Source organism: Alternaria infectoria, assembly GCF_024043175.1.
Source record: "Alternaria infectoria strain BMP 0036 chromosome Unknown scaffold_2, whole genome shotgun sequence".
Taxonomy (NCBI): domain Eukaryota; kingdom Fungi; phylum Ascomycota; class Dothideomycetes; order Pleosporales; family Pleosporaceae; genus Alternaria; species Alternaria infectoria.
In genome coordinates this window covers 894,734-907,630 of record NW_026250691.1, presented here as the reverse complement: position 1 = coordinate 907,630, position 12,897 = coordinate 894,734, and the positions used below count along the sequence as shown (strand labels likewise).

The window sequence follows — 12,897 nt, the reverse complement described above, 5'->3', positions numbered from 1 at the left end:
CGACGCGCTAAGGGCGCCACTAAGAGCCACACTTTAGTCTTCGCCAAGATTTCGCACCGCCTGCCTTTCTGCCGGAGCTCCAATCTTTTTTTCGACAGACACTCGACCGCGCAACCAAAGCACGCGCCTCACCCGACGGTTCACGCAGACCTCAGCTTAATCGACACTCGGGTCTGGCAAACATCATGTCGTTCGACCAACCGATTGGCGCTCCATTCACTTTGGCCTCGCTGTCCAGGCCCATCGGCTCCACCAACGGCCATGTTCACGCTGCTGGAGTATGCAGCATTAGCGGCATAAAGAAGAGGAAGCGCACCGAGATCGCTGTCGGTGTCGATGGAGAGGGTGTGTCCATATACAGCGTAGGTGCTTTTTTATTGCGACACGGGATATGCGCTCAACTCTTTTCCAGCTCCAAAATCCTCAACTCGTCACTTCCTATGCGCTACCGCCGAGCGCAACCTTCGCGGCCGCCCCATACTCGATCTATCGCAAGGGCTCCTCGAAGACTTCGACACAACGCTTTACCTACGTCTCCCTAGCCGCGTCGTCACCGGCCGAGAAGCCCTCACTCGTGTGCTTCCACGATAAATCATCTGGCGACCACACCGAGACCAGCAAGACCTCGTATACGCCCTCCGATGTTGCGCGCATCTCGACACTCGACTCGCTCCCTGTCGCACCTGGCGGCTCAGCTAATGATGCGACGCACGACATACTGGCGACTTTCGACAATGGAGATGTCATGTCTCTGTCGGCCGATCTCCAGGATGTCAGGTGGGCCGTAAATTTGAAGGTCCTCCTTCCGTCCAGAGGTACCGATGTGGATATCGAGCATATTACGCTCGCCAGTGCCAGGTCGGTCATACGAGGGCTCCTGCGAAGCCGACAAGACATCGCTACCATCTTGGAACCCACTCCAGACGAAACCTCGGATCTTCTCGACCTTGTTCAAGTTCTCTGCATCGTGGAACGTAAAGCAGACAAAACGAGGGCACTCACCCTTGTTCAAGTACAGCCAAGATCCGCCGACCTTACTACGAACCAGCTCTCGCCCCTGAAACACCTAGTATCGTTGGACCTACCGCAACCAAAGGCCTCAGCCGCACGGGCTCCTACATCTCAGGCCGCTCTATACCCTTCCAGTGGGGCCCTTCACATTTTCGCAAGCGGAAGTCTGCTATCTTACGACTTGTCTGGAACCGTACCAAAGCTCCAGTCGGAATTTGCGCTTCCCGGGTCGGCTGTCGACTCTTTCCTCAGAACTTCCCAAGATGTCATCTTCACCACGTCGCGAAATACATGCCGAGTGTTCGATGTCAAGTACAACTCTATGCAAGCTGTGCAATCCATGAGCCCTAGTCCATCCACATCAGAGTCTCTTAGCCCATCGAAGAACAGGAAGCACACGCAGCCCGAGAGTGACGAACAGAAGGTTTCACCATGCAGCCTCGTGGCGTACTACGCCGACACCGGACTGATTGTTGCTGCTCGAGAGGACGAGATATTTGGTATGCAGTATGGTGGAGCAGGATCGCGCAAACGGACCAAGACCGAAGGTACTCTTCTTATCGACGCTCTTGGTAAGGGAATCGCACCAGAATCGACTCTCAGTACAGGCGACGCTCAGAAATGGCAGGAGCAGAAATGGAAGCTCAACAAATATGCCACACGGGGTAAGATTGCAAAGTTCGAGCGATCCTTTGCGACAGACCTGGGTATTGAAATTGAGTCTGCCGATGCAGCTCAGAAGCATGAGAATGAGATAAACGGCGGACCCTTGACGAACGGAGGGGGCCCAAGTCTTCCTGACGAGGATGCCATGGTCGTTGACAAACTCGACGATGAAACTTCTAAGGACGACCTGCCCAGATGGACAATTCCCAAAACCATTCCTGGCCACCAACGACAGCAATACCGTCAGTATGCACTATACGCATTGAGCAAGATTTTCTATTGGGTAGATGCCACCGAAGAGGAATCCCAAGGACAGTTGAGGGTCGGCTTCTTCCCACCCAACGTTTTCCAGTGGCTTCTACAGATTGGACATCTTACCAAGGAGTCCATCCGCCGATCCCTTTTCGATGGAACAAACGAGAAAATGCAGTCAGCTTCTGCTATCGTGGATGGGGATATCGTCAAGGCTTTGGTCGAATACGATCCCGATCTGCACATCCTCTCGGCGGTACTCAATCACACTCAGTTCCTCCCAGTGGGTGAGGTCGTTCAAGCTATTAAGCTTCTTATCCAAAGTATAGATGACGAGCCAAAGGACAATGAAGCAACTAAGCTTTTGACGAATGGCACCAATCCATCAGACGACGACATGGACCTGGACTTTGCCACTGAGCTCGAAGCAGCCTCGCACGAAATCGATCATGCCTTGTCGGTGCTTGACCATGGTCTGTTGACGCGCAGCCACACACTGCGACCCGCTCTGATCCGGCTCCATACCTTCTCAGCACCAATAGTGAGTGCAACTCTTCGCTCAATGTTGCCGCGGCGAGACCTCGAATCGCTGATTCGCCTTCTGCATCTGGAGTTGAAGAACGGTGGGTGGTCTTCGCCACTGGGCTTTGTAGAGACAGAGTCGCCTCATGCTGAGAACTCAGGCGATGACCCTGACGACCATGCAGTCGCCATCATTGCTTCTCTTCTCTCTACCACTCTCGACGCCATTGGCGCAGGAGCTTGGTTGGCTTCTGTCGGCACAGTCTCCGCCTCGGAAACCGGAGAAGACATGCTCAAATCGTTAAACCGGGATGCATCTGTAGCACTGAGTGGTTTCTTCGAAGCTCACTTCATACGTGGTCTACTTTCAGAGTTCCTACGCTACGCTTCCACTGTACCGACATCGAAGAAGCCCTCTAACAAGACTTTGGAGGTACAAGGCAAACCATTTGGTGTCGCGAGCAAGCTTAGTGGAGAGGAAGATTTGCCTATGCTGCCGCTTGGAGCCAAGGCAGACCAGGGCGTGGAGAAGATGAAGAGCGGCAAGGGAGGAAAGAAGGAGCCGCGAAGCAAGAGAGAAATGGGTATGCTGATCAGTAAACGCGTGCCGAAGTACAGCTTCGAGCGCATTGTTGTATAGGCATTGCTTTTGAAGTTTGTATATAGCAGCATATACCACAGATCGTACGAACTACCAAGCATATTCTTTTCGGCGTTACCAATACAGATAGACCGGACGAATCTGATAAACCTTCGTGTGCCCATGCCGCATCCCGACATTGCGACATTGCAATTACAAGCGGATGATAACCTGACCGAAGGCCCGAATGGCTGGGATGTCCCTGTGGCTAAACTTTAGATCTGTCCTAGCGCGCTGCTTGGCCACTCACATCACGGACCATGACGTCGACCGCGCGCGTGAAAAATACCGAACGCGGCGCAACTTTAGGGTGCGGAGGATCGGTGGCCCCTATGGGGATTCGTTGGGAGATCTAGCCCTGAAGGACGCTCAATAATGTCTTAACTGTTGCTCAATTCATCTCTCGCTACCTGCTCATCTACCTGGGTAGTCGATTGAACTCACAGCGCCACAATGGCGTCTACCGCGACGGGCCGGAATGTTGCGGATAAGGAAGAGGTGGATTCCACGAATACAGCAGGGGAATCACCACGCGGCGAGCAGGGGCAGTCGAACGATTACCACCAAGATGCGACACTCACGGAGGACAGAACAGATGGAGAAAAGAAAGAGAAGAAGCCGTCAAAACTCAAAGCAGCGTGGACTAAACTCGGTCTCGATCCGGGCACGCTCATGATGATGGGCAAGGCGGCACTGCCCCCAACAATTTGCCTTGCGATGTATCAGGCGACGCCCGTTGCGCAATATTTCACTACTTTGGGCTACCTCACGGCTATCATCAGTATCCTGGGATTCTGTATCATGCCGCGCGCAAAGTTCATTCAGACGATGACGATGAACGTGTTGGCGACCTGTGTTGGTTCGGCTCTCGCCATGCTCATGGTTTGGACGGGAGTCAAAGCACGACAACATACGACTGTACCTGGAGCGCCACCACAACGTTACAACTCTTCGCAGTCGGCAGTCCTTGGAGTGTGGCTTTTCTTCCAAATCTATGTCATTAATGCTATGAAGGCGAAGTTTCCGCAACTGGCATTTCCAGCGATAATCTACGCAATTCAGGTTAATGTTGCAGCGACTAATGGCTTCTTGTTTCAAACAGTACCACAATGCGAGTCCTTCATCAAAAGACTTCTAGTGGCATTCTTGACTGGTTTCGCGATCGCAACCGGAGTGGCTCTATTCATCGTTCCTGTCACATCGCGTAAGGTGGTGATGAAGGAAGCAGCGGGATACATTGGCTTGTTGCGAGGGACTCTCGGCGCACACAAGAACTACATCCACAGCCTGGAAACAAGCGACATGTTCGGCGAAAAGTACGTGCCAGAGGACGGAGATGGGAAGAAGAAGGCGAAACCCAGGCCGGAAGTAGCGGCCATCAAGAAGATGACTGGTTCACTGCAGGCGTTGCACGGCAAGCTTACCGCGGACCTACCGTTTGCAAAAAGAGAGATCGCTTATGGAAAACTGACGCCAGACGACCTCGAGGGCATGTTCAAGAATCTGCGGGCAATCATGCTTCCAATTTTGGGTCTCGGCTCCGTGATGGATCTTTTCGAGCGGGCGGCTGAAATCAACCACTGGGATGGACAAGAAGACGAACATGACGAGGAGATCAGAAGGCAAACCGTTCAGGAATGGAACGACATGTTTCAATTTGTTCATGAGCCGTTCAACAATATTTTCCAGGCGCTCGATGATGGACTTGCACACGTCATGTTCAAATTACAGCTGGCCAAGCCGCCGAAAAAGAAGAAGGGCCAAAACCAGGACGACGCTGAAGCGAAGGGTGACGCTATCAAACCAGGAGAACCTGGCTTCGCAGAGTACATGCAGAAGCAAGCTGACGCCTTCTTCAGCAGGAAGGAACCTACTTTGCGCCATTGGGTCGAAACCAAGGGCATCAAGCTTCGCGACGATTACTTCTCGTCTCCATCAGCACTTGACGAAGAAACTCTGAAGCTCATGCCAAGCATCACCACACGAAACCGGGATCAACGACAGCTCTTCATGGTACTCTACGTCATGTTCCTACTCAACTCCATAAGTCGGTCCGTGATCGAATTTGTCAAATTCGCAGATGAGCGCGATCAGGCGACTTTGAAAAGCAAATTTATCTGGCCTGGTGGACGGCGCTTCAAGAAATGGGCGAAGAGCATCTTCGCGAGCCAGGACTCCACCTCCGACGACGAGACGACAGTTGCTGGTTTCGACAGGAGCAACACCACTGTTTATATGGGCGAAGCATATAAAGAGAAAAAAGATCCCGAGCATTTGCCACCTACAAACGCGTGGCAGAAGTTCGGCAATGGTGTACGTGGCATCTCACGTTTCCTGCGAAGTGATGAGTCGGCTTTTGGTTTCCGCGCTGCGTGTGCGACGATGAGTATAGCCGTCGTCGCTTTCCTCCGTCCAACACAACAGTTTTTCGTCGAGCAGCGCTTGGTCTGGGCCCTGATCATGGTGGCTATCTCTATGACCCCGACAGCTGGTCAATCAATTTTCCAGTTCATACTCAGGATCGCAGGTACCGCCGTCGCAATGATCGTAGCCTGGCTCATTTGGTACATTCCTGGGCAACAGACTGCGGGTATCCTGGTTTTCCTTTGGTTCTTCGTCGCAATCGGCTTCTACATCCCGTTGAAACGAATGGACCTCGTCATCGTTGGAATGATCAGTGTGGTCACTGCTACTATGATAGTCGGTTATGAACTACAAGTGCGCAAGATCGGAGAACAAGCCGCAACAGCTACAACAGGTCAGCCTGCATACCCGATCTATACACTCGGCCCCTACCGTCTTGCCACCGTAGTGGGTGGTCTAGCTGTCGCCTTCTTCTGGACTATATTTCCCTACCCTATCACCGAGCACTCTGCGCTCCGACAGAAACTTGGTGGCGCGCTATACCTTTCCGCAAATATGTACAGCATCATGCACGAACAGGTCATGGGCCGCATCCGCGGTGAGCTAGGCGGCGACGAAGAGACTGACAAAGAGAGTCCAGGCTACCAGCTCGTCAAGGCTCGGAATAAGGTCTTCGCCAAACAGATGCTCACCCTGCAAGGGCTGAAAATGCATGCCGGATTTGTCAAGTGGGAGTTCCCACTTGGAGGCAAGTTTCCCAAAGAAGAGTACGAGAAAATCATTGGTTACGTCGAGAAGTACGCATTACCCCCAACAATGCAGCACTGCAATGGATTGAGCATGACTAACAAAACACATCAGCATCGTAAACTACACGGCCCTCCTAGGCTACGCCTCCCAAGCCTTCACCCACCCCTCCCTTAACCACCAATCCGCCGATCCCACATCCCCCGAAACAGAAGAAGCCGCTTTCCCCGACCACCACTCCGCGCAATGGTTCAACGACTTCCGCCGCGTCATCCTCTCCGCGAAAGTAACTTCGCATGAGATTACCTCATTACTCGCAATGCTCTCTTCCAGCGTCACAAACGCTCAGCCCTTGCCTCCTTATCTACACGCCCCACCAGGTGGGCAGCTCAGCCGGAAACTAGAAATGGTAGACCCAGAGATCTTGAGCTTGAGACACATCGCCGAGCCAGGTTACGCGGCGTTTGCGGTCATGAGTATAAGTACGAGATGTATACACATGGATATTGAACGGTTGTTGAAGGCCGTCAAGGGGTTGGTGGGCGAGTTGGACTTCTCATTCCATGTCGTTAGCACGAAGGATGCTGCGAGTTCGGATGACACGCTTGTTAAGAGGAGTTCGAGGAAGCAGGATTAGACATGTTATAGATTGTACAGCTTTTGTAATATTTGGTAAGGGGAAAGAGATTCACACGATTGTATATAAGGCTGGGCAACGTTGGTTATGACAAAAGTGTAATAATAACAGGGGGCGTCCCCATCCATACGAAGAATCTAGCTAAAGAGCGATGAGAAGACATCATCGCCAACCGTGTTACACCACATCACCTCTCTCTCGTCAGCGGGCATCGGAGTGTTGGACCCGGCGCCGCTGACTCGAGAAATCCGAACATTGACCAGAGAGCACCAAACCATTCTCGCAGAAACGCTCGCCGTATCGTCCTCAAGTTTGAGCAAGAATTTACTGGCAAGTACCAACAGCCCTCGCGGAGAAGATGGGCTTGTTAGGTCCGAATGTACCGCAACGACCGGTGACGTCGTAGACGATGCTGTTGACGCTCGAGCAAGTGTTGTCAGAGTATGCAACGACTAACACGATCAGATTAGTTCTCATCATCCCGAAACCAATTGCTTCATTCAAGGTAACTCACGGGTGCAACCAGCAGGCAGCGCCGGCAAGTCGGTAGGGAGGATCAACGCGGAGTCTGTGTTTCCGCTGAAGATGGGCGAGGTAGGGAAGCAGGAGCCATCGGCGGGGATGTACGCGGTCGTCACGGCGATGCCGCTGTTGCAGCCTGGACCAGAGTAGAACTTGAGGGGGATGGTGTCGAGGCGCTTGCTCATCTCCGTTGGGGCAGCGTTGACGCTGACGGCAGCGATGAGGAGGGCGATGGTGGTTGTGAACTGCATTTTGAAGAGGTTGTGTGGTTGGTTTGCTTGAGCGAAGTGTAGTGGAAGGTGTTAATGATACTGTTGTGATGCAGACTATTTGATGGGTAGATGCTGTAATATTTATGCTTTGTCGTGAGGCTCATTTCCTGGGCAAGGTATGCCTAGCTGTTCTCAAAGTTTCGTTAGCCTACCTCTGCTGACACGAAGGATGCCTCTTCGCACGGACGTCTCAACGAAGTTTGCATGGCCTATGGATCTCTTGAAGATGTTGGTGTGAACAGATACGAGGGCTGACGTCTGGCGATGTCGGCCTACGGCGCAGGTATCATGGTGCATCAAGCTCCCACATCCGACCCTGCGAGAGATCATTGGTCGTCCACTGGATAGGATTCTGGGAGGTCTGGCTCCAGGCCAAAAGAGGCGTTATTTCCAACACCTATGCGACTAGGCTGATGCTTTCGCGATGCTGTTGAGAGCTTGGGATGCACACTTTCGCCTCACCGCCAGTAGTCAATCGTGTTGGTGGTGAGCCAAACTTGTTCCTCATTCTCTTCTAGAAGGCTGATTCACCCTCGTGGGTAGACCGTATCATCCTTAGCGCATCTTACTGTGCAATAGTTGTGTGACCTATAGGTACATGCTACTGCTCAGCTCACTCAGAAAGCGCAACACCAATTGCGAACACGTAACAGCATCCGGATTAAGGCCGCGATGAGTCGGACGGATCGTCGGGTCGACTCGTACCTGTTGGAGGTAATACAACAGTATGCAGATGGGAGCCGCTAAGGTTGAGGAGGATGAAAGGGTATGCATCGTCTGCATGATCCTGCTGCACCGCATCGTCGGATATGTGGATCTTGTATTCCTTGATGCTATCACAGTCTTCGCAGCGAGATGCTTTGCGAGAAACGTATGAGTACGTAGATAAGGTGCAGACGCTGGGTTTGCGGAAACCGACGTTCTCATTGCTAAGAAAAGGCTGTGAGCTCTCCGATCCAATGTGTTGCTCGATCTCCCGTAAGCATAACCCGACCTGTCACTGGATGTGGCGTATTCCGAGTGAAGCTGACATGCAAGTGATGTGACCAGCCTGCATTTCCAAGCAGAAGTTCTGACGTTCGTTTGCCTGACACCAGCCATCGAATCGATGATATGTTTCTTTTCTCGTATGAACCTGGTCTGCTACCCTGGTAGGCGATCCTGCGAGGCTGGACGTCCCGTGCCGCTGACAAGGTCTAGGCTTTCCGAAGGGGCCGCATGGTAGCGGAAGCGCTAGGTTCCTTGGTGAGCCGTACGGAAGCGATGTTGGTGAGATGGGCTAAGCGCGAACGATGGCCCGCAGGAGGTGGTGCAGGTAGGTGTAGATGAACTGTAGTAGGGAGGCCACGATGCGGATTGAGACCGATCATTGAGACACGATCTCATCTGCACCTCCTTTGTAAATCAAAATGGTCGCTTCAATGACGTACGTTAGTATCCGAGCACCAGGCGTAGCAAGTGCCATTGTAGTATTTTACCACTCAGATCAGATGTTGCCACCCCGTAACTATAGGCTAAATGCGATGCGATGCAGGACTGGCCCACGAACTTCCTCGCTTCGAAACTGCAGCTCGGAGATGCTAACGCAAACCGATGAATTCGTACCACGGACTTTTGTTGGTCGAGATGTGAGCATCATGCCCGGTGACGCCGGAGGAACATGAGGTGGCTTCAAGACACCTTTCCACTGCAGACTTTGTACCCGTCGCCCCATAATCGAGTATGGTGGAAAACAACAGCGGATGGATTGCGACACGCCAGGAGCCTAGAGTTTAGTTGCTTTAGATACAAGATTGACTTAGCGTGGTGAGGTGGGAGATGAAGGACCATGCGGTAGATTTGGAAGCGAGGCCACCTTGCTGCTTAGTCATGCTTCAGTGGCGGGGCAATCGTGAAGGAATGCGACTGAAGTCATGTGCGAAGTTTAAGAAGCTGCTTTGATAATTTGAGCAATGTCCTTCACCATTTCAACCTCATGCAATTCACATTGACTAGGCATACCTCGAGGGTGGCCCACACTTGCGCCTAGGCCTCCGCGGCCTCCGCGGCCTCCGCGGCCTCGCGATACTCCCGTCTCTGTCTCAAAATGATCGAAGCAATATCCTCACCTGATTCTCCTCCTCCAAGACTGCGTACAAAACCCAAGAACTCACTCTTTTGATCTGGCGTCCAATCAGCTTGGATGTAGTCGATCGCGCCCTTCAAGGCATCGGTGCCTATCTTCTTACCCTTAAGCCTCGCCTCATAGTTGTCAATATCGTAAGGAATACGACCGGACCCTTTTTTGCGCTCTAGTTGATCCTCCACTACCTTGTCTGTCTCTAATCCCACGTCACATGCGCTACGTCCATCGTTGTCTCGAGCCACAATAGCCACTCCAGACATCTTGGCGAGCAGATAGGCAACTACCTTCGGCACCTCATGCATGTATAAGTCGTCGATCGTTTTCCGATTTGAAACATGATGTAAAGCTGTCTGACCATGGTTATCTTGGTGGTTCGCGTCGGCTCCAAGTTTCACCAGTTCAATAACGACATCCGATGGACTTGACTCGCAGGCCAATTGCAAGGCAGTGACTCCCCCAAGGCTCCCAGTAGTGCTTGACCCCGTGGGTGCATCGATAGGAAACTCATAACGTAGGAATGTGTTCAAAACCTCCAGTCGTGGTCCAAAATTGGCTCTTTCAGGAGATTCGAAGATCTTATGAAAAGCAGTGTTGCCGTCCAAGTCCAAGGCAAGTGTGTCCGTGCCTGCCTTGATCAGCATTTCTACCCCTTCACTAGCTCCCTGAAATTGTCCTTTTTCATTAATCCGCCACAGCCACATAGGCATACAGTGCAGGGCTGTGCGTCCTAGTTGATCCTTCAAGTTCGGTTTGGCACCATGTCGTAGTAGCATTCCAACGAGTCGAGTATAACCATGATGAGCTGCAAAATGTAGCGGTGTAACATCAGCTCTGTCGAAGTCATCGTCCTTGTAACCGGTACCAGGATTGGTGGCACTCATTCGTGTCAGGCCTTTCTCACCAAAATCGTAGGATATGTCAGCCGAAAACGAATCATCGTTACTCCTGGTGGTACTTTTCTCATGGATGAGGCCATGAACGAAAGGCTTGTGTGGAAGCTTAATCGTGAGGGCGTTTGGATTGGCTTTCGAAGAGAGAAGTGCGTCTACAATAGCCGGATTGCCGAGCCCACACGCGATGTGAATAGGCTGCTGACCTACAACGTCCTCCAAGTTTGGATCCGCGCCATGAGATAGTAGATGTTTGACCGTCTCGGCACTTCCGGAAAGCACGGCGTAGAAGATCGGAGTCCGGTTGCGTACGTCCCGTACGTTAACGTCAATTCGACGATGCTCCAGACAGTATCTCACCAATTTGATCTGCCCCAGTAGACTTGCTAAGTGAAGAAGTCCGATATCGTACCAAAAGTATTTATGAGCACTCGTCTCCACATGTGCCCATATCCAAAACTGACGCGCAGAGTCATCCTCATCTAATAATGGGTGGCTTTCATTTTCTGATTTCACCATCAACGATGCAGACAGGTGCTGGAACCCATACTGGCAGGAGTATCCTATCAAAGGATTCCTTCTTGATCTGACTTGCACCAGATGCGGGAAGACGGTGGTAGGCCTTGTCATTCTAGCCCTTATGTCGGCTGCATATTCAAAAGTCCGGTTGGCGAGCTTCCAGTGCGACATGCGAGGCTTGATCAAATATTCAGGGACCGATTCATCGTCAATCTGGACAAGAAAGTCGCGGAATGATGCGTGCACAAGCATGACTTCCTTTGCCTCTGATACAAGAAGTAGATCTCTTGCACACCTCACGAAATCTGCAGTAGCGTCTTCGAGGTCTTGATCGTCGGCAGGTGATAACTCTAGAGCCGTCCCGATCTCAAGTAGCGTCAGGGGGCGATATGCTGTTGTCACCCAGCGTATGATCTCGAATACCTTATCTTTCTGACGGTCTGGTAGCGCGCGTAGTATCCTGGTATAAACATCGTCGAGACCTCGTGGGAATTCGGTAATAGCCTCCTCGAGCTCAGGGCATATGACACTCTCTAGTGACTTGATCGCGAATTTGACCCATAGGTAACTTCCATCCGCGCCGTCTACGAGCCTTTGTCGGACTTTCGAGCGCAGTTGACCGAGTTTGGGCTTCTTGTGTTCAGCGCAGGCCAGCAGTTTCATCCGATCGTCGATGTAGTTTCCAACGTCCTTGCTGATCTCGACGTTATGTGACACGTCAATGCGCAGTCGAGGAAACGTATCCAGGAATATCTCAAATGACTCTGGATAATTTCTGCTGATGGCGATACCTTTGAGTTTTGTTGACTGATTCTTCGAAAGATCAGGTGTTGTAGGGGCGAAGACATCGCGAATCTTGGTCAAAAACGGAGTAAGCGCTTCTTCGACACACTCGTCCAAACCATCCATAATGCAGGTAACGGAGTCCAGGGTTGAATCTCGGATCATTGAATTGAACACTTTCCACAGGGCCTCGAATCGATCATCTTCAAACAACGATTTCCCATGATTGGAGAATGGATCCTGGATATGACGAAAGGTTGCTTCGTTGATCATGAGCATCTGATAGACAAGGCCTCGCAATATCGAGGGCCCGGAATTCCGCCCATCCTGTGCCCCGCAGAAGAAGTAGATGACCATTTGGCGATCTGGTTTATGAGCGTGCGTTGTTTCGCAGTGTTCGACAAGGAAATGTGCAAGCATGGTCTTCCCTTTGCCGGGACCACCGGTGATCCAGAGCAGTCGCGGTGGGTCCGAATCGTTCCATTCTGCGAACTCTTTTGTGTGTAAGATCCATTGACACGTGCCTTTCAACCATCGCCCGTTCAGGGTGATGAGATCGTCTTTGTAGTCCCGCGGGTCACCGGAAAGAGTACTGAGAAGCTGGTGCAGACAATCTCTGTAGGGTTTCTTCTCTCCAGTGTTCCCTAAGAAGGTGTTGACGTTTCCAAAGTGAAGATTGCCTCCGGCGTGAATGTTTCCTTGATTGAGTGTCGAACCCATCGTATTATCGCCAGTTAAGGCAGATGAATGCGTTGGCCCCATATTCCAGCCACGATATCACCTTCTCTGGGAGTTCTGACGTGAGTAGATATTGGATATGTGGTAAGAAAGCAATTGTTTGCTGTTTCTCGGTCACGTTCCAAGACAGACCGAAAGCTGCAGGCGACCGTTGTGTGACCATAGCAAAGTGTGCTTCCGTCTGATCACGGAACTTCGGCAATCGTGCT

The 12,897-nt window shown here is 51.8% G+C and overlaps 4 protein-coding genes across 4 annotated transcripts; 2 read left to right on the top strand and 2 right to left on the bottom strand.

The window, feature by feature from the left end:
- Positions 1-185: 185 nt before the first annotated feature.
- Positions 186-3,091, top strand: J4E92_001743 (uncharacterized protein; the record flags this gene model as incomplete). Its single annotated transcript, XM_051493154.1, has 2 exons — positions 186-362; positions 413-3,091. 2 exons carry the CDS (start codon positions 186-188, stop codon positions 3,089-3,091), a joined length of 2,856 nt encoding a protein of 951 aa, XP_051356385.1.
- A 453-nt stretch (positions 3,092-3,544) lies between these two features.
- J4E92_001742 (uncharacterized protein) lies at positions 3,545-6,839 on the top strand (the record flags this gene model as incomplete). Its single annotated transcript, XM_051493153.1, has 2 exons — positions 3,545-6,252; positions 6,317-6,839. 2 exons carry the CDS (start codon positions 3,545-3,547, stop codon positions 6,837-6,839), a joined length of 3,231 nt encoding a protein of 1,076 aa, XP_051356384.1.
- Positions 6,840-7,163: 324 nt separating this feature from the next.
- Positions 7,164-7,612, bottom strand: J4E92_001741 (uncharacterized protein; the record flags this gene model as incomplete). Its single annotated transcript, XM_051493152.1, has 2 exons — positions 7,164-7,291; positions 7,354-7,612. The coding sequence occupies 2 exons, from the start codon at positions 7,610-7,612 to the stop codon at positions 7,164-7,166; spliced, it is 387 nt and encodes a 128-aa protein (XP_051356383.1).
- A 2,046-nt stretch (positions 7,613-9,658) lies between these two features.
- Positions 9,659-12,670, bottom strand: J4E92_001740 (uncharacterized protein; the record flags this gene model as incomplete). The annotated part of the gene is made up of 2 exons (XM_051493151.1): positions 9,659-11,030; positions 11,181-12,670. 2 exons carry the CDS (start codon positions 12,668-12,670, stop codon positions 9,659-9,661), a joined length of 2,862 nt encoding a protein of 953 aa, XP_051356382.1.
- Positions 12,671-12,897: the final 227 nt, after the last annotated feature.